The sequence below is a fragment of the Lentinula edodes genome (assembly GCF_021015755.1).
Source record: "Lentinula edodes strain Le(Bin) 0899 ss11 chromosome Unknown C8R40scaffold_40, whole genome shotgun sequence".
In the NCBI taxonomy this organism is placed as follows: Eukaryota; Fungi; Basidiomycota; class Agaricomycetes; order Agaricales; family Omphalotaceae; genus Lentinula; species Lentinula edodes.
Window position 1 is genome coordinate 170,248 of NW_025764346.1, and position 17,415 is coordinate 187,662.

The 17,415-nt window shown below is 45.8% G+C and overlaps 5 protein-coding genes across 5 annotated transcripts; 4 read left to right on the forward strand and 1 right to left on the reverse strand.

Annotated features, from left to right (window-relative positions):
• Positions 1-43: 43 nt before the first annotated feature.
• Positions 44-2,879, reverse strand: C8R40DRAFT_1162844 (cytochrome P450; the record flags this gene model as incomplete). Its single annotated transcript, XM_046230300.1, has 17 exons — positions 44-222; positions 274-302; positions 354-386; positions 455-637; positions 810-916; positions 970-1,060; positions 1,133-1,199; positions 1,262-1,394; positions 1,461-1,584; positions 1,654-1,709; positions 1,806-1,937; positions 2,002-2,099; positions 2,199-2,216; positions 2,282-2,307; positions 2,381-2,472; positions 2,580-2,677; positions 2,735-2,879. The coding sequence occupies 17 exons, from the start codon at positions 2,877-2,879 to the stop codon at positions 44-46; spliced, it is 1,611 nt and encodes a 536-aa protein (XP_046082107.1).
• Positions 2,880-3,553: 674 nt separating this feature from the next.
• Positions 3,554-4,742, forward strand: C8R40DRAFT_1174983 (uncharacterized protein; the record flags this gene model as incomplete). The annotated part of the gene is made up of 3 exons (XM_046232265.1): positions 3,554-4,353; positions 4,460-4,614; positions 4,672-4,742. 3 exons carry the CDS (start codon positions 3,554-3,556, stop codon positions 4,740-4,742), a joined length of 1,026 nt encoding a protein of 341 aa, XP_046082108.1.
• A 2,520-nt stretch (positions 4,743-7,262) lies between these two features.
• C8R40DRAFT_1174984 (uncharacterized protein) lies at positions 7,263-9,561 on the forward strand (the record flags this gene model as incomplete). The annotated part of the gene is made up of 2 exons (XM_046232266.1): positions 7,263-7,725; positions 7,775-9,561. 2 exons carry the CDS (start codon positions 7,263-7,265, stop codon positions 9,559-9,561), a joined length of 2,250 nt encoding a protein of 749 aa, XP_046082109.1.
• Positions 9,562-13,637: 4,076 nt separating this feature from the next.
• On the forward strand, positions 13,638-15,735 carry C8R40DRAFT_607406 (uncharacterized protein). Its single transcript, XM_046235602.1, has 4 exons — positions 13,638-13,867; positions 13,921-14,523; positions 14,581-14,983; positions 15,044-15,735. The coding sequence occupies exons 1-4, from the start codon at positions 13,703-13,705 to the stop codon at positions 15,511-15,513; spliced, it is 1,641 nt and encodes a 546-aa protein (XP_046082110.1). The 5' UTR covers positions 13,638-13,702; the 3' UTR covers positions 15,514-15,735.
• Positions 15,726-17,265, forward strand: C8R40DRAFT_607412 (ribosomal protein L4). The gene is made up of 6 exons (XM_046235603.1): positions 15,726-15,905; positions 15,957-16,049; positions 16,117-16,231; positions 16,284-16,543; positions 16,602-16,894; positions 16,943-17,265. The coding sequence occupies exons 2-6, from the start codon at positions 15,993-15,995 to the stop codon at positions 17,073-17,075; spliced, it is 858 nt and encodes a 285-aa protein (XP_046082111.1). The 5' UTR covers positions 15,726-15,905; positions 15,957-15,992; the 3' UTR covers positions 17,076-17,265.
• Positions 17,266-17,415: the final 150 nt, after the last annotated feature.

The following is a 17,415-nucleotide window of genomic DNA, read 5'->3' on the forward strand; positions in this document are numbered from 1 at the left end:
AAGTTATGACGGGAACATGAGAGGGGCGCAGTGATCACTCCAATTATTCTTCAGTCGTCAATTCGACAACCATAGGTAGACCCTTTTCTTCTTCAAAGCCACTATCGTTGATTGTCGAAGGACGACGAACTGACGGAGAGATGATTTGTGAGAGGTTCCAGATAATTTCGTCATTGGTCGAAGAAAATTTGAACCGACGCAAAAGCGTCGCGAGAATGATTTCTAGCAGATAAATATAAGAGAAATGATTCGTAGCACATTGGTTACACTCACTCATCTCCATCAAAGCGAACCTGTATCCACTTCAAATTCAAGTCAGCGGCGGAAAACTCGATGGCGAACCTGAGACTTACATGCAAGATCGACCTCCTCCGAAGAACGACAACCTGAGGGGAGAGTAAGGGTCAACAACTCAGAATACATACTGCCAGAATCATATTAAGGACGTTCTCACATCCCAGAGTAGATACCCGGCAAATGCATTGTAGCTGGGTTTCTATCGGACAGCCAACGCTCAGGTTTCCATGTCTTTGCATCAACACCCCAAACGGACTCGAGTCGGTTCGCTCCTGCGATCCCAACAAAAAGCGTTGTACCGGCTGGTACAATGACAGAGGCGTCGGCAGTGTCAGAATTACTGGTTGAATATACCAAGGTCTTCTCTTTCGTAGCCCTGAATGTATCTTCCGATTCAATATGGAAAAACAAGTAGGATTGGAGTCTACTCACGTCCGGCGTACAAAGGGAACTGGGGGATATCTAGATGAGTTCGTGAGTCAAAGGAGAACGTCGGATTTGCGATGACTTACAAACGGAGGGTTTCCTTGACCACGGCGTCCAACCAAGCAAGTTCAGAAATCGAGTCATACCCTAGTCTGTCTACCTCTGCGAAAGCAGCAGTAATTTCTTCTCGAACCTATGCATGTTTAAATTCAGTGCGTATTTAAGATTCACAAACTGAGGTATGACCTTATCCTGTATATGAGTATTCATAGCAAGCAAGTGCAAAATCCGCGATAACGCTGAAGACGTCGTGTCCTGTGCCCCAAAAATAAGAACTCTAAAATCAAAAAAGCCCAAGTAAACCCTAGTCTTTTCAAAAATCCCAAAATCTCGGGTGGCTGGTACGCACGTCATTTGACCGGTCAACTCCGACTCTGAAAGCTTTTCTCCCACTGCAGCCTTCTCATTCGCACGAACTGGGCGTAAGTTATCATAAGCAACCAAGGGGAGTCAGTAGCTGGAGAGAAATAAAACCCACGAAGAACGCTGATGATATCCTTGTCTTCTTCGACATTTCCGAAATTTGTTTCATACAGATCCGGCTTATTCATCAAAATTTGCTTCTCTCGCAGAATACTCCTAGCCGTACTATCCATAATATCCGACATATTCTGAGTGAAGATCAGAGACACCGGACGATTGGCTGTCCTCGTGGTTGGATAAGGAAGGCCACTCACTTTAATCTTTTGGATTGCCTTATTCGGTGTCCAATCAACGATCTTCCTTCTGAGCCAAGGTGTCCCTAATCGCGACAAGAACGGGGCAAATTGGCGTAGAACCGAAAGCGAGAACAAAGTAGGGCTGAGGATGATTCCGATTCCGATATCAGTTTGACTGCGTATAACCACATAGTAGCTGGCAACGACTTACATCAGTTCCTTGATCGCAGAGGTGTACGGATTGTTGTGTGGGGAGTCCAGTGGATCCTATTGTGCGAGAAAAAAACATACAGTTGAGGCAATGCAGGCAAGTGAGTATCAGCTTAGCGGTGGACCTGGGGCGGGTACCAAACGGGGACTTACAAACGAATATCCCAGCACTGTCCGTCCAATTGTTTCCAGCGCTACGCGGGACACCCACTCAGACATATCTAGGACACTGCTTCCTTTTGTTGTCCGGGATGCATGAACTTCCCGCGTGAGAACATCTGCAAGCTGAAAAGCATCACCAATTGTTAACCGCAGCACTGGAACGCCCAGAGAGACTGAATCTCCTCACCTTCTCCGCAATTTCATACACTATTGGCGTCACTTTTTTCAACTGAGGAACGGAGAAGACTGGAGCGACTATTTTACGCTGCTTCTTGTGTACATCGCCTGTCCGCATTGGATTCCCGGTTTACGACAAACGAATAAGTGTGCGTTGGTCTCAGTGAGCTAAAATCCTAATTCCAATAGCGTAAAAACAAAACATACCGGTGGTGCTCACAAGACCTATTAATTGCACAGACCATGGTAAAAATGGTTTTACGCCACAATTAATACTTGGACAAACTTACCAGGCCCAAATATAACTCTGTTCGTACTATTGAAGGATGTCACCGCGATGAGTCCAAAGCCAAAGACCCCACAATCAGCGAGATAGATCAACGACATACTCAATAAACACAGCTGTCTCTTCAAATGCGTCTTGGTCCTTCACAATAATGCTTTGTAGTGCGTGGGGGTCGGACACATATAATTGTTCGTCCTGCAAAAGGTTTGGAAGTCAGGTTCAGGCATTGTCTGACGGTCATGACTTGCGATGAACACGGAAAACCTATGATCGCGAAAAGAAGCGAGACAAGAAAAACCTACCCCGAAGAATCCGTATATCTTGACCATACCACCGAAACGGTCGACCAGCTGTTGGTGAAATGGTAATCCTTTGGCATTAAATAGTTGGCCAAGGTTTCCTTTGATCCCTTGAGGTAAGCATCCTTGAAGGAGCTGAAGACGATAGGTCTGCTTACCTTTAAACCACGACTGCGATGTAGGTCCAGGAATGTGGCGAAATTGGGGAAAGATATAAGGGCTCAAAAGCCACTTGAACGTTCGATAGATGCAGTAGTATAGAGCAATATCGATGACTAGAGGCAAGCTGAGAATAGGAAGCATATTGTAAAAGTCAGACACGTTTTGGGCAAGAATGGTTCTTTTGGGAGACCGAATAGTGCCACTAAAGGCTCTACTTATATATCCATGCCAAGGCCAGTGCGTTAAATCGTCCCGGATACACCGATTTCAATGGAGAATCGTGCCGCTCAGAACTTATCTGGAAGCGATCAATGAAACGAGCGGGAATTATCAACGTAGAGAAAACGAACAGAAGGTGGCGAGCGGCACGATAAGGCTTGTTCTGAAACATCGGAGATGCGTGTATGACTGTAGCCATACTGCAAGGGCTAGCATCAGGATTGCTATGTTTATAGAACACGGATGGAGAACAAAGGCCCGATTACGCAGCTATAGTTGGCTGAAGAATATGCAGGAGTCATTTCCAGAAGTGTGATTGGGGCCTGGGCGGCAAGGTATACTGACAGTCAAAAGATGTCGCCGATGGACGTTAGATAGACAATGCAACATAACACTGAGAAATATCAGTATACATAGTATCATCGAGGCTGTCTGGAAAGGGTAGATAGATAGATAGATATTTAGATGGAGTTATGGACTCAGAACAAGGCAAATAGAACTACGCAGGGGCCACGTGAAGTTATGTCGAAAGATGATCTTATCTTAGCACCTCAAATTAAGCGCTCAAATCTTATGAGCTTTACTGTTCCAACGATATGGCGCACAATCACTCTGCTGACTCCTCGGATGACGATGAAGCGCCAGAAACGCTGACTCTCACAGAGAGTAAAGGCGCATTCAGGAAAAGGAATGCGGAGATACGAGAGGTCGAAGAAGCGAGGAAAAAGATGAGAAAGGACAAGAGGCGGGAGAGGGAGAGGATATTAAAAGAGAGGAAACAGCAGAGGGAAAGGGAAGAGCTCAAGGCAGTCAAGAGTAGAAGAGTCAGTGACAATGCTGAGGAAGAAGAGGACGACGGCGGAGAGGGAGATGAAGAAGAGGATGGAGAAAACGACGTCGAAAAGCGGATGCTTCGCGCTATGCAGCAGGCTGAGGAAGAAGAGGAAGAAGAGGAAAGCGGAAATGAGGTTGACAGTGTGGAGGAGGGAGAATCTGTTGACGAAGATGTTGACGAAGACGATATCGACGCTGAGACGAGGGAAGATGTTGACGAAGACGAAGACGACAAAGAGATGGTAGTCGATGAGGATGACGACGGCGGTCACGAAGACGAACACGAGGAGGGCTCTGACGCAGAAATGTTCTCCGTCGATTCGTCACCTCCCAGATCCAAATCCAAGTCTACCTTAAATGCAAAATCCTCGATGCCGAAACTGAAAACGAACCACCTCCCAGACTATCTCTTCGCTTCTGCCTTCAGCAGCGGCAGCCAAAAAAACCAGTCGAAAAATAACAACCTGTCTTTTACCGGATTATCTACCACTAAAAAACTCCAAGAAAAGAAAACCCGACGAAGAAAACGTTCGGGTGGCATTGCGAGGGATCATATTATTGGGTACGTTTTGTGTACTGCTTCTACAAATACTTGCATTCGCTATTGTTCGTTGATCACTCGTTCACTCCATGTTTTACTAATCGTATCCACCCACTAACTCAACTAGTTCCCGCCTGTTTCGAACCCTACCCAAACCCGACACTGCCCCACGAGCATCTGCGGCCATGGTCCCGTCCTCAAAAGTCAACAAATTTCTCGACCGAAGTCTTTCGTTGAAGGGAGACAAGAAGGCCAAGATGAGAGGATGGGAACGGAGAGCGGGTCAGTCAAGCGATTCACAATTGACGACAATTTGCTAATTATTACTTCCTTTGACAGCTAACATAGGTAGTTTGCGTCGTCAAGGTCCCGCTGCTCATTTTGTGAGAGGTGCATCATACATTGCCTAGGCACAAGAACTTAAAGAACGACATTCCAACGAACAAGACAATGCCATTCCTGGATCTTTGCGGTCTTCATATCTTAGGCATGTAGAGATTATTGATCTTGTATAGTTGTTGGGTGCGTGAAGGCGAGTGTTAGTTTTCTTGAATTCACACGCTTAGGGTACCCTATACGTCGTCCAACCTGCGCAAAAAATGTTACTTGACAAAATACGACATCACTGTACTTCCCATCGTGCAAATCCTGTCTCTTTCTGAGCTATCGGTAATATCATCATCTGCATACTGCTGACTGCTCAAAGATTCCCAAGTCCAACAACACACCTGCTGTTGGACATCTTCCACCCCTCGTGTTGACTATCTCTGTTCAACGATCCTTCGACAAGTGGTGCAAAACTCAATGGCGAAGCAACCTCCTTCGACATGTAAGGAATTTCTTTCCCTGAAGACCTATAAGGTTATGACTTTAGAATAATGGTCTTTATTGGCATTTTTTGCAGTCAAACTGTATCACCGGCAGGTTGCAAGAAAATCCAGGAACTTGTGAAAGCATGGACCAAAATGATTTAAATTACTACTTGCTTAGTGTTTCTCTGTGCTTCAAGGTTTGTGGTCGGGGCGACGCAAACCTTACAGCGCCTACTGTTTTGGTAGTTAATTTGGTCAATTACAAAAGAAAGAAAGGAAGTGAAGAAATTCAAAACCTGTCTCTTGTCAAAACAGATGGGAATGGGGGGTTCAATGTCGGGATATACAATGACTCACATCCTTTTGAACTCGAGGGTCGCACCTTTCCAGGGGATGGCGCCTACATTATAAGGATGGTCGAACTCACCATGTCCATTGCTTCATGCGAGCCATTTGCCCTCAAATAATTCGGAGTGTGGCATCGAACTGGAACACAGAAAACGGAAGGGGGTGGAGAAGAATATGATGTTATTCTCTTGGAGAGGCTTCATGGGGGTGAGGTATTCTGAGAACAAATTATGGAAGGCAGCACCAGTGAACGAGCGGGTCGGGGCATCAATATGATCCAGCGCAGGTTTCCATTCGTGGAGGCCCCCAGAATCTCCTGCAGAACCTCACCCGAAATAGCGTCATTTTGGGCCCGATTTTGACGATTTCCTGGTCCTAAAATAGCGTCATTTTCAGTCAAAATCCTTAGTCCTTGTCCGTTTATAGCGTCATTTGAGTCGGCAGGAGTCGGCGCACCAGCACCAAACCAAAAAAATTTTAGAGCACCGGAAAAAAATGGAAAAAGAACACCAACATTTGAATTTTGAAGAAAATTTTGGAAAATTTTTCGATTTCACGTGACGATCCTGGTCCGAAATAGCGTCAATCATGGCAAAATGATAGCGTCAATTAGGGCGTCAGGCCGGGTGGGGTTCTGCAGGAGATTCTGGGGGCCTATTCGTGGCAATGTGAGAGCCAAGTTGCCGAACCGTTTGAAACTCAAAAAGGAAATGGTGATGAGGAAGGCGGTCCGGGCCGATGGTTCCTTTCCTTTCCGTCTTGTTCAGATTCTGTATTCTGCGTTCAAACAAAATCGAATACTGCATCGATTCAGAAATCAGCCTTATGGTCTATAAATTGAGTAGACAAGATGATTATTGCCGTTTTCAAAATAGTTGGCGCCTGTTCTCACGACGTCAAATTTTTGCATGAATCAATCTCGACCTCAGAAACACGATTGTGGACTCAAATGTTCACCGAATTCTTTGATTTTTGGTGCGATACAAAGCGATAAGCAGCCGTTAGTGCGCCCCATAGTTAGTTTTATATGATCACAATATTTTGGACACATGGATATTGGAGGTTCTATGACCTCCGAAACACTATAACTCAAGAAACAAAATTTGTAACGCTTAATCCTTATAGCATGTAGTCCTTGTGGATAGTACCTAGTGCACCCCGGGAGAAATTTGTGCCCAAAGACTCGACACACTAAGTTTGAGTGCATGTACACTTCTGAGCCTTAATTCATACAATCTCATTACCATACCTGGGCCCTAATCAAGATTTTGGGCATGGGGCGCACTTAAGGCAGCCTAATAGCTTGAAATACTGCAAGGAATAGATCTCACAAATTTTGTTCCTTATGTTATAGTGTTTCAAAGGTCATAGAACCTCCAATATCCAGGTGTTCAAAATATTGTGATCATATAAAGCTAACTATGGGGCGCACTAACGGCTGCTTATCGCTTTGTATCGCACCAAAAATCAAAGAATTCGGTGAACATTTGAGTCCACAATCATGTTTCTGAGGTCGAGATTGATTCATGCAAAAATTTGACGTCGTGAGAACAGGCGCCAACTATTTTGAAAACGGCAATAACATGTCAAGTTCGCGTTTTTTTTGCTCGTGTTTTATCTTGTCTTTTTACCGAAAAAACGTTGACATCAGTCAACATCAGTCATCGTTGTTTTCCGGTTTGATTGATGTCAAAGATGCGCACAAATTGCCTCAAGAATCTCTTTTTCACCCACCATTAAACGATACGAGGATAACCCGAACACTCGAAGATGATTGCATCTTCAGAACTTCTCCAGGAGCCTTGGTATAAAGCAACGACTAATGGCAGTGATTTATCCTCTGTTGATGGCCTCAGTGCCTCTGCTGGGTCCATAACAAGACCGACACCAAAACCAAACAGGAAGGCCTCGTTGTATTCGCTCATCGCCGGCAAGGACAACTCTCTGTTCTCCAACTCTTCTCAGCAAACAGTAACTCCTTACACTTCGCTTCAGAGCTCCACGACCTCGTTTTCAACTCTGTCCAGCAATATCTTTCCATTGGAGAAATTCCGTTTGAAAAAGGCAAAATCTTCGTTCAACATGCAAGGTCCAGCATCGCCATCTGCAATTGCAGGCCCATCTGATCTTTCCCGAATCCATTCAGTCACTGCCATCTCGCAGAGCAACCTCAGAAAGGATTTGTGGGCGCCCGCCCACGATAATGATACTGATGCAGTGCTGCGAATCATAGGTACGCCACTCAATTTTACTTGATTCAATCTTTCTTAATCATGAAACAGACCGCCCACCAAACTTGTCACGGATTAGTACCGAAACTGATACACCCAAAGTTTCCGTTCGAGTCGTTGGAAGAGGTGGTCAGGGATCCCGTCCTCGTCCAACAAATCAACGGATCTCCCATCTGCATCAGTCTCTTCAGGATCAACAGATTAGCACTACTTCTTTAGTTGATTCATTTGATAATGTGTCAAGGACACATGCAAAAGCACCTGCAGTGCCAGGCCCAATAAGCATCGCGCGCGTCGTGGGAAGAGGAGGCTTAGGTTCAAAACGTCGCGTCCACTTGAACTCTTCTTCGACTTTTTTGTCGCCCTCTCTCTCGAGCGATCCTCGTGTATACCCGCATCAGCGGACACAAAGTACACCGACTCACTCTAGAAATTTCGCAGGAAGTTCATCTTCACTCCAATCTCCGGCTATTCGAGTAAGTGGTCGAGGAGGTGCCGGATCGCGTCTTCGGGTCAAATCACCTTCTCCAGCTTCAGGGCCATCCCTCGCCACAATGTGCAAGATTAAATGGAAGAATCGAAAGAGAGCTCAATCTAAATCCGATACTAGTGCGTTCCAAGAACCATCGATTTCACCTCGTCCCAAAATTTCGAGATTTGTTTCACTCAAACGTGCGAAAGTGGACAACAATATCCCTCAGTCGAACGATAACAACGACGACGAATCTCAACCTCTTCCAGTCATCCCAGCATCCCCGCCTCTTCCTAATACCGTGGATCTGGAGCATGATCCTACTTCCACATCTACAACGCTCTCAGTATACGTCCATCCATCAGATGTCCGTCTTCCCGCTGCTGCTCCACGGAACAAACTCGAGCGCACATTAGGCGATGCAGTGCCTTCTCATATGCTCCTATCCGCCAACGCCAATCACATACCTGACATTCCTCTTGGTAAACCAGATCGGCGACGGTCTCGGGGTTCCATACATTCGTTGTCATCGCTCAGTTCTACTGCCAAATCAAATCACCGACGCAGCGTAGCGCGGTCTCTCTCGAGTCTAGGATCGTTTATACGCCTCTCTAACTCTCGACCATCATCGGATGTCTTTGTGTACTCAGAAGAAGGCGGGAATGATGTATTTGACGTTATCGAGGGTGATGATGACAAGGAGGAAGTGTGTTGGATCGATAATGAATTTGATTCGTATCCACGAGAGGGCACTGTTACTCCCATATCACCCATGGTATTCTCCGTACGACCTCCCTCACCTATGCCTCCCTCCAAACCGAAGCTCATCGTTGACTCTAACATCTCGGTCGATGGGACCTCAGCGAGTGTAGTCTCAGTAGGTACAGAAGCAGATGGACAAGACTCCAGCGTGCTAAGCTCAGACGATGATCATCGTAGTGCGCATTCAGAAGTACACACCCAAGCGACATCTCTCAACGACAGTTCGCTTTCTGATACACCTTTCTCTTTCACCGATGTATGCGATACTGCACCACAGCCAGCATCCCCAATTATATTTTTCTCGGAGCCCGAGCCCGAGTCCGAACGCCCATCGTCTACCGTTCATCTATTTTCACCGCGTTCAGACGCGGAATTTGATGTCACAGAAAGCACTCCTCGGACTCAACTGGAAGCCCTTCTATCAGAGCCCATTCAGTCTTTGACGAATTCTCCGAGCTCGACCTCACTCTTTCGAAGCTCATTTCCTTTCCATCCTAGGAGAGAAGAAAGAGAGGTGGTTGAACCTCATGCACATGGCTGGACGGGTGAGTGGAATAGGAAGAATATGCAAGACGTGATTCGGTCCTTGCGGGAACTCAAGTGATCGTTGGTACCTAACTACCCACGGATTGCGATGTTTTATCACTTGTTCATCACTTGCTTCCCGTCGTTAGCCGCTCGTTCACTCAACTTTGGTCTAGGTACGTTTGCTTTTTTACATCTGTCTTATAGAATGCCAGGACCTCATCTGTCTGAAACACGATAACGGTCTCTTAGCGCTTCGATTTCATTTCTTCTTGATCATCATCGTTTCTTAGATTGCTCGTTGCTACTCGTGCTAGTGCATCCATTATTCATCATCATCATCATTATTCCTATGTCACTGGATATTTCTCTGGGGAACCATCCTATCCACTCATTGTACGCCATACATTATCCCATTCATTTTTTCCCCGTGCATATTTGCATTTTTCCATAACATACATTACACCTCTCCATATCGGCCGACAGCACGTCCTCATATCCTCACAGTGAACCGCCTCATACTGTATACCTCCATCACAAGAACTTGTACCTTGCCTTGTACAATACCGTGTAGCTATTTCGTCTACTTGAACTGGTGCATATGCATTATGTATTCTGAATTCTCCGAGTCGTGGCATTCTATAATTCATATGCTGCACTGCTGGACCTACACGAGACAAACTCCTAACTCAGTCCAGACAGTCCAAATGAACAAACGATATTTGAGAACGAGAAAGAGAAATCAAAATCCCCGTCATATCGCCGCACTATCGTTGATCCATTCAAATGACGTCATTTTAACCTTTGCCGAACATTGTCCGAACCATGCTCTTCCATCTTCTTTCACTTCTTTCTTTAGCCTGGCCTGCCAGCTCAAGCGACATCGGGTACTCACGATTACATACAGTAAATATTGAATATTGAACAGGTAAACCTAGCGTTACTAGATGGCAATATTTACATGCTAAGCGCGGGGCTCAGGTCAACGTTCTTTTCCTTATCTTTTTTTCAGGTTACGCGAAATGCAAGCTAATGTCATTGTACTCACAGGGGGTGAAAACAGGGCTTGGACCCTACATAAAATCGTGGATAAATCGATAATATCCGGCGGAAAATATAGACCTATGACGTTCCAATATGTTATCCTTCTGAGAAGTACTCATATAATTGTAACTAATCCACCCGTTCTTCGCTGAGTTCCCTCACGAAAACAATCTCTTTTCACTGCCCTGCGGCGTCGATTTTCACTTTGATCTTTTTTCCCACCCCAGTTGAACATGCACCGAATGGAGCCCTCGAGGGGCCCGGGACTTCAAGTTGGGAAAATGAATACACAAGTCACACAATGATCCATGCTAGTAGGAACAGTTCGCCGCTTCTTTCAGGCAAAATGTCATTCTTTTTGTCTCTACCGCCAGATGTGGCGCTTTTCTCAGCCTGCTGCAATGTTGTTCAAGACCCCCCATTCAAAGAAACTGAATATCATTGGAAGTCTCAGTCTGGCAGGGTCTGGCCAGGAGGCTTCAGCGGGACGCAGGAGCAATTGGTATCGTATGGGATTATATTCAATGAGATAGTTACTGAGGGATCGAAGATTGCTGTCAAAATTATTGAGATATTTGTTTCTTCGAGTCTCTACGTACTAATCATCTCCAAGGTCTCCGCAGTATCGCCCCCAGCAACCCGCGTCCGAATCAAGTTGCTCGACTGCCTCATGAACAGCTTAGTATCTCCTACAGCGACGTTCAAGTATAACAGAAAATATTCAGAAATTCATCCCAGATCGAAAAGCCATAGTAGGACTACACTAGACTCGTAAGTCATATTCTGTCTAGTTTACAAGTCACAATGGCGTTCGAACTCCCCAACTTGTTATTCTCACATAGCAAACCACATTTTTTCTTGCGTGGCCGCTCGGAGCAACGCAGTTTATGGATCGAACTGAGTCGGTGCCAGTGGTCATACGGAACAAAAAACTTGATGAACAAACGATAGAGGACGAGCGTGATGCGAAAAAAAACTAGATGTAAGCTATGTATCCACAATATTAGGAAATTCATTTTTATCAAACGTCTCCTTCTACCTGCCGTATCATTGTCGTCTCGTCAGAGACTAAGAGACCCTCGAGCATTCTCGAGCATTCTCGAGCTCTATTCAAAGATTTATTGAATACAAAGTCTACAACGACCATCAGATTCCACTAAACCGTCGTGTTACGACGAAAAAGTGAAGGAAAAATTGAATATCTGGATATTGGCAGCCCTCTGAGCCGAGTGGTTCTCGTAAACATTTTCTGTGGTGCCCAATGATAGGGCTTCTGTCAGAAGTCCCCTATGACTCGTTTACAGGTGTTCACCTGGTAAAATCGACAGCAGATCTTATCGCGCCCGTAAGTAAATCCAGCACATCTCGTATACTCTGTGGGAAGACTTATCTCTTCCCAGCCAGTACCAGCGATACATCGAATGTGGTCCCTTTTTACTTTGAACAGATGTCTCTTCAATTGCGATTTCCCCTGTTTGCTATGTTCCTTATAGAGCTTCGGAGACGTCTCTGATACACGGAATACAATGGTTTGTTCTCTCAACGCAAACACTATATGTAAGGCATACATACATTTAGATTGTGTCTCAGGCAAGCTGAAAATAACGAGGCAAATATAGCTGTTATGTGTAAATAATCGTGACACCCTTGAGCAAATCTTACAAAGGAACTTTGCGTGAGTCGAAATTCTTCTTCATTCTAGCGCTGTGGAGTCATGTTGAACATTGCAAGGTTGATTTTCCAAAGGCTCAAATCAAGCTAGATGCAGGAACCCCACTGCAAAGACTTCGGCACGCTATCAAGTACCGGAGCTTTGGCATTTTCTTCCTTGCGGCGTTCGCCCCAACTGCCTTTAGGTTCCTGTGCTCCATGATGCCGCTAGTTCAAGCAATTATTGCATTGCATATGACAGTTCTTAATCCAGTGGTTAATCATGATGATGCATGAGGAGAAGTCCGTTCAGCTTTTTTTTCGTGCTGTCCTTGGGAGTTATGTTCTCAGATAAAGTATTTCCATAGCTCGGGCAATACCGATTCGAATCAATCAAGGCTTCTAACGTAGGCCGATCAACCAACCTTCTCACCTACATATCTTCGCGCTCTTTTACTCCAGTCTCCTCGGGCCGCAGGTCTTGGGTCGACCGGCCTGAACTTTATTTTCCACCGTCTTTTGACACTATTCTAGTAGTAACGGGTTTTGTCATTTATTGACCCTGCTTTGACCTTTTCTGGCAAGCTTGCCTCAGTCCTATAAAATCCCAGTGCTTTTGGTGGAATTTTACTTATCTTTTTCACTCCCCATTTCTAACCGACAAAGCATCCTGACTCTTTTAAACATCGTTGACTTCGAAGATCAACGGTGATCCGAGTGTATTCCACACACTCAGCTTCACTAGTCGTTGTTCCTCCGATTGAGGGTCCGACGTGGGGTTGTGTCGTGGCGGCCGCAAGGATTACCGTTCGTCGACGGAGCCCTCGCTCTAGAGATCTATAGCGCTGTTGCTATGCTAGCGCTCTCTCCCATATACTGGATAGTCTTGAAGGCCTTGTAGAAGCTATTGTCGCTGGCAAACGATGGAGTCGTCCGTGTCTGCGGATATTTGCCCGGAGCTTGCTGGGAGCGATGGTCCTGCGGATTCTTCGTAAAAGTCACTAGTGCCCATTTGGGATTCGTGGCTGTCAGCGTTATCAGTCTTACATACTGCAAGGCACTGGCACTGTTTCAGCTAATTCGTCACCTCATGTGCTAAACATTCGACGGATCTCCAAACAAGATCAGCAATATCTGGTGAGCCACCGGTTGCAATCTTATTTGCTTATTGGCTTATAAATGGTCATCTATGGCGCGGATGGCATACAGAATGCGTTTAAGCCTCAAGTGCAGTCTTCAGTATGCGGTCCTATTGCGCTATATTGCGCTATATAGTGTCACTGAATTCAAGATAGTACATATGTACCCTTGAGTCTGTATAAGAAAATATCAGCCAAAACTCACCTACGTTCTTTCGTGGTATGTATGTGGGATCCGAGAGGTGGTCGTTGACACAAAGCGTTCGGAGAATGCCGAAATATACATGCTGTGTACATGTCAAATTGGTCAGTTCTCAGTCATAACATTCTCGACGCCAGCGCTATCCAAACACTTACCCCACTTTACGGCTAGTATTCGCTCCTAAGATGCTAGATGACGATGATGTCTATATTGGCACGTACCTGTTCTGTCGTGCCCATGGCTGTGAATTTTGCAACGAGTGCTGCATCGACCATCGATTCACCAACAATTTGCGAATGATGGACAAGCTACATGCAGCCTTTCCTACTTTCACAGAGACCGATTTCATGGTATACTATATTCTCAAAAGTTCTAAAAGCATTGTCTCATGTTTACTGGTCAGAACCGTCCTCCAATCTCTTATATCTTGGACAAGGCAGTTGAAACAAAATCAAGCCGACCCAAAGAGCGGGTATACGAATGCAGAGAACATAACAAGACTGACTGTTCGATTTGCTTCGACTGGGCGAAGTTAACAATAGACAACATGAAACGTCAAAACAAGCTGAAGAACTCGAAGGCTATCGCAGTCGACATTACGAGGCAAGAAAAAATGAAGTTCCTCCACAGCATGGGCATCGAACTTTTGCCTTCCACCCGCCTGCCTGATGATGCAATAGAAAGAAAGTTTCGCGGTGCCATAGACGCTTCTCAATCATTTTCAAAGCTGATCCAGAAACCTCCTTTCAACCCCTCGTCTTTCTCACTTTGGTCTAAGAAGAATGCTTCGAAGAGCCTGCTCGATTCGGTCAAACGCGGAAATATGATGGAAGCTTTCGCAAATGCACAGGCTCGAAGTCAAGGGAAAGAGAATGCCTGGGATATGTACGAGAACGTCTTTGTCGATATTCGTCAGACGATTATGTCGTTAGCCAGCGGCTTCGATAACGGGGTCCTCTCAGCGATTGCACAGGACAAGGACTACAGCTACGCGATTTGCATACGGGTGCGTTTCTAGTATGCGTTAACTTTAGTATGACCAATTGCTAATCTGACACGCAAGGTTGTTGAAGTCCGACAACTCGATAACGGAGTGCCCGCTATAGTTGTTCTCTACTGTCGCGGAACCAGGGACACACCTGCTAACGACACAATTCCCTGGGTTCAAGAAGTATTATCGAAATCAGCATCGAAGACAGTACCTCTACTTCAAATTGTCGCGAGCTTGGAAGAACAGAAACTTCTCCTTGCCATTCTCAACATGAACGCCCGGAGGCTTTCTGATCAATTTTCACCTAAACGGTCTAGAAGCGAAGGTCCTTTTGGGCTGTCGTTCCTTCTGCCTCTCGCGCCACTTGGACAGCAAGATGTGGGAGCCCTGACGAACCATACAGGCTGTACAGTATGCGGAAAGAAGACAACAAGTAGATGCTCGCAGTGTCTTTCTGCCGAATATTGCGGGACAGGTGAGCCGCTATTTTATTTCTTTTCATCATGATGTGTCGAATTTCGCCGATTTTATGTAGAATGTCAAAAATTGCACTGGAAGGAACATAAATCTATGTGTAATTCCCTCAAAGGCGGAGAGTGGATCACTATAACCTTCAGCATGCTGCCGCTAGAGACCAGACTCGCCGCCAAAAAAGGAGAAAAGCTGTATTTCACCTTGTTCAACAAGTCTTCTGGGCTCTCAGCCGATGCTAACCGGAAAGTGTACGATACTGATAACCCACCACCTATACCATCCAATATTCACGGAGACAACTCGTTCCTTGTAAAGCTGCAGAAGGGGATGTCTGTGATAATATATGACCGCACGAGAAGCCTGCAAGCATACTTGTGCTCCGATGTAGATCCCAAAGGGTACGAAAAGGCGATGGCGCAAATGAATACTGGGCCGAGAGGGATCAAGGTTTATAGGTGGGCAAAGAGGACAGGGGAGTCGCAGCTGAGCGTGTGTATCAACAAGGCTCCTCTGATAGATCCTCAGTGGTAAATTTGGATGTTGTTCACACAGGTTTATGGTTTATCCTATTTTCTCGCCTTTTCTGGCCTTCCAGATGTAGCACCTTTCCGTTATGTTGTTTCCTTTCGACAGTGCAGATTTCCTTCTCATTGTGCTTCTAGTCCCTGTTTCCTTTGTAGCTTATGTGTACCATTCCATTAAGTTTAACTCTCCAGAATGTTTTCCCCTCTGGCGCTTCGTGCGATTACATAATATTTCCCTTTGAGTTCTCTCTGCCTTTGAAAGACCGGTGACCCTTTCAGCACATTTTTCAATCTGTTCAGCCAAGCAAGAGCTCAGAACCGTCAAAATGGTTAGTGTCTCATTAATAGACCTCGGAGCTCTTCTTTGGGAGATTTCAACGCTTCAAGCTGGGATGGATTGTATGTTTTGTCTTTGGATAACCTTTTTGAAACTTACCAGAATGTACATAGGATTAATGAAAGTCAACTCGTCCTCTTGAATCTCTAATGCTGAACCTCATTGGCGATGAAGCTACTTGCTGGGTTGTGCACAATTTACGCAACGTTAGAGCTCCGAGGCGCCCTTGTCATGATAATGCTTGACTTGTGCTGACTTCGTCTCAATGACCAGCCTAAGGCCAAAACTGGAGCATCCAAGAAACCTGCTGCCGCTCCCTTCGGTAGCAAGACTACAAAGACGAAGAAGAATCCTCTTTTCGAGGCTAGTCCCAAAAACTTCGGTATCGGTGCGCCTAGTTTTGCATTTCTTCAACATCGTCTTTTCTGAATTTACAGCAGGGCAGGATGTTCAACCTCAGACTGATCTCAGCCGGTTTGTCAAATGGCCTGAATACGTCCGCTTGCAGCGTCAGAAGACAATTCTTAACCAGCGTCTCAAAGTGCCTCCCTCGATTGCCCAATTCAGCCACACTTTGGACAAGAACACTGCTACTCAGCTGTTCAAGCTTTTGAACAAGTACCGTCCCGAGTCGAAGGTTGAAAAGAAGGCTCGTCTCGAAGCCACTGCCGCCGCTACTGTCGAAGGCAAGGACAAAGATGTGTGTTTGCAGTGAAGTGGTTCCCTGCGTTATGTGTCTAACATGCAAAAACCTCTAGGAAACTAAAAAGCCTCTCTTTGTCAAATACGGTCTTAACCACATTGTCGCGCTCATCGAGGCCAAGAAGGCGGCTTTGGTCGTTATCGCACATGATGTCGATCCTATTGAACTGGTCGTTTTCCTACCTGCCCTTTGCCGCAAGATGGGTGTTCCCTATGTCATCGTGAAGGGCAAGGCCCGACTTGGTACTGTGACTCACAAAAAAACTGCTGCCGTTGTTGCTCTTCAGGAGGTCAAATCCGAGGATCAGCGTGAGCTGGCCACTCTTGTCAGCGCCGCTAAGGCCAATTTGTACGTCATAATAATGTATTGATAGTATTTATTCTAATCTTCCACTAGCACTGACAAATACGAGGAGCAGCGTCGACAGTGGGGTGGAGGACTCCGCGGCAACAAGTCGACTCAAAAACTTCGTAAGCGCGCTAAGGCCGCTGGTCAGAATGCCAACGCCGCTAGCATCGGCAAGCTCTGAGGGATTGCTAGATGTGGATTGTAGTTGTACGCCCAAATTTGCTACATAAGCGCCTCCAAAAAATATGATTCATCTTTGTTGCGTGCAAGTGCTCGATTCGTGTGATCATTCCTTACGACCTCCACATGTGCTAGTTTGGCCGCAAGATACTTATCCACCTACACGGCGAACAATCAGAGGCTCATCCCAGGTGGCTATTCGAATAAGCGAATTAGGATGTTCATATCGTATTGTCCTCTTGAAATGGTCAAGATGCATGACAATGGCCAGCCGCTTTATAAGAGCGTTCACTTTGAGAGTGTCCCCAATTCTAATCTGTCAGTGACCTCAGTATCTCCAA